Here is a 2,457-nt window from a genome sequence, read left to right on the forward strand (position 1 = left end):
TAATTTATTTAAAGTTAAAAGACAAATCAAACCTAAATGTTTAATTGTCCTATTTTTGGTGGTTATGTATCATTTTATTTTGTAGGCATTCATCATTCCTTTTTTTAAAAGAAAGGACCCATTACCAACTTCTAGTTAATAGCTATAACCAACAAGTATAAGTGGGAAGCCTTACATTTGGTAATATGTAACACTTAATCTATAATATATAATATGCTGCCGTCCTCCAATATCAATATTATATTTTCTAAGTCAAAATAAACACAAAATTGTATATATCCTCATTACATTAATACACCCATTTGCTAAATTCACCACCCAATTTCTTTTTCTTTCTCTAGCTAAAATGTTGGGTGTTTCAATGAAGAAGCTTGGGAAGATCAAAGTGAATGTAAAGAAGAAAGTGTCAATTGAACAACAAGGGTTGTCACATTGTTATGAGAGTTTACTTGTAGATGATGATCATGATCATGATGAAGAACATGGGGCGACGTCGGCCAATTCGAGAGCTCCAACTGGTTTTCTAGCGATGTATGTTGGGGAGGAAAGGAGGCGGTTTGTGGTTCCAATGAGTTATCTTTCTCATCCTTTGTTTAAGATTTTGTTAGAGAAAGCTCATGATGAATTTGGTTTTCAGCAAAGGCAAGGGTTAGTTATGCCTTGTAGTGTAAATGAATTCAAGGAAGTGGTGAATGCGGTTGAGACATGCCATGGAAGGTTTGATTTTGGCAAGTTGTTTAAAGAATTCATTTGATTAACAAAATGGATTGGTACTCTTGTTTTAGTGTTCTTGATTTATCTTAACTAGATATATATAGGTTTGATGGAGATGAAGATGTTGATGTAAATGATGTCTTCTTCTTTAATTAGGCTTTTGTAAACTAATTGTAAGAAATAATTGTTAATGAAAAATATGATCTTTAATTAGTTCCTATGTTTTTTCTTTGTTAAATTGTTCTTGTTTAGTTAGCACTTCTAAACTAAAATTAGAAAAGTAATGATATTAGTTAAGGGTGTTTGGATAAATTTATACTTTACCAACCTATTATGGCAGATTGGATGTATGCATATTTGATAGGTTTGATAATTTTTACATATTGAACCATAAATGTTCAAATGATTCATATTTGACAAGTTTGTGAATTAAATTTAATCAGAAACTTTGTTTGTTTTTAACCAATAAAATTAACTAATAATAATTTTATACAAATTTCTTATTAAACAAAGACATAAATATCAAATTTAATTTGATATTTTTTTATTTTATAACTTTAATTAATATATTTTTAATGTAATTTTTTTTTTATAAAGAATGCGTTTAATCAATTTAGAGTTACATATAAAAAAAAGTTAGTTAATAAATAATACAAAATAAAACCTACATAACTAATACAAACAATTCGTGATCTATATATATATATATATATTAAATTGTAAGAACCAGGTACAAAATCAAAATTTTCAACAAAGAAGTTCAACAATTTTGCGATTGGTTAAAGGTCACTTAAAAAGCGATTTTCTTTGAATTCCTAAACAACGAGAGGGTGAAATATAATAAATCGAACTAACCAATGAAACGGTGTCGGAAAAATCTCCATAACATTATGAGCAACAAATGAAATTATCGTTGGTCGAAAGTCGATAAACAACGGTAAAAAAATGTATCGCCAAATAATAATTGACAAAATAATAAGAAATCCAAATCATGGGAGGATACAACATACATAATTTATGTATGTAAGTGGATCTCTAAATGAAAGATCAAATTACTCATTATTCAAAATATAAAACATAACTCAAGACCTAATAATTTCGTCTATATTCTTGCTATAAAAGGGGACGAAAACGGTTCGATAAAAAATCACCAACAAAATTAGAGGGTATAAACAACTAACGATTTATCAGAATTTGGGAGTATAATTATTCGAATCACAAAAATTTATAATGAAAAATTTAATCTGACGAAATAAAATATTGTATCAAATAAAACAAATTACTAACTCAAATCTAAGTGATGAAAAGAGAAATATACTCCTTCAATACTTTTCGTGCTAAAGAAAATATAAGAGGAACTTTTTCACCTCTCTTTTAAACTTTTATCTAGAGAGAAAACGAAAATGCAAATTTTTATTATATTAAAACTATATATCTGGCCTGACAAATAATTTTTGTCACTAGGTATAATAGTTGGTTGTTTTACTAGTAATAAGAGTTTAACACTTTAATTCATTTCCATGTGTATGTAACAAGTTATTTTGTTTACTTTTAGTTTATTTGACAATCAATTAACAAACTTTTATGTCATATGTAGTTTGTGATGTTAACTAATTTCTCATTCTTTGAATTATTTCTTTACAAGTTTGGTTAATGGATTTTTACCAAATTAACTCCACTAATGATGAATTAGTGACTATTCCAATTTGGGTCAATTAGTTCCCTCTTTTCAGCTTTTTTTTT

General features: G+C 27.2%; 1 protein-coding gene across 1 annotated transcript; it reads left to right on the forward strand.

The window, feature by feature from the left end:
- Nucleotides 1-349: 349 nt before the first annotated feature.
- On the forward strand, nucleotides 350-774 carry LOC124915637 (auxin-responsive protein SAUR19-like). The gene has a single exon (XM_047456396.1). The coding sequence runs from the start codon at nucleotides 362-364 to the stop codon at nucleotides 752-754; it is 393 nt and encodes a 130-aa protein (XP_047312352.1). The 5' UTR covers nucleotides 350-361; the 3' UTR covers nucleotides 755-774.
- The last annotated feature ends 1,683 nt before the right edge of the window (nucleotides 775-2,457 follow it).

Source organism: Impatiens glandulifera, chromosome 1 (genome assembly GCF_907164915.1).
Source record: "Impatiens glandulifera chromosome 1, dImpGla2.1, whole genome shotgun sequence".
Classification (NCBI taxonomy): domain Eukaryota; kingdom Viridiplantae; phylum Streptophyta; class Magnoliopsida; order Ericales; family Balsaminaceae; genus Impatiens; species Impatiens glandulifera.

Coding starts and splice junctions, on each gene's coding strand:
- LOC124915637 (XM_047456396.1), top strand. CDS start 362: ATGAAGAAGCTTGGGAAGATCAAAGTGAATGTAAAGAAGAAAGTGTCA.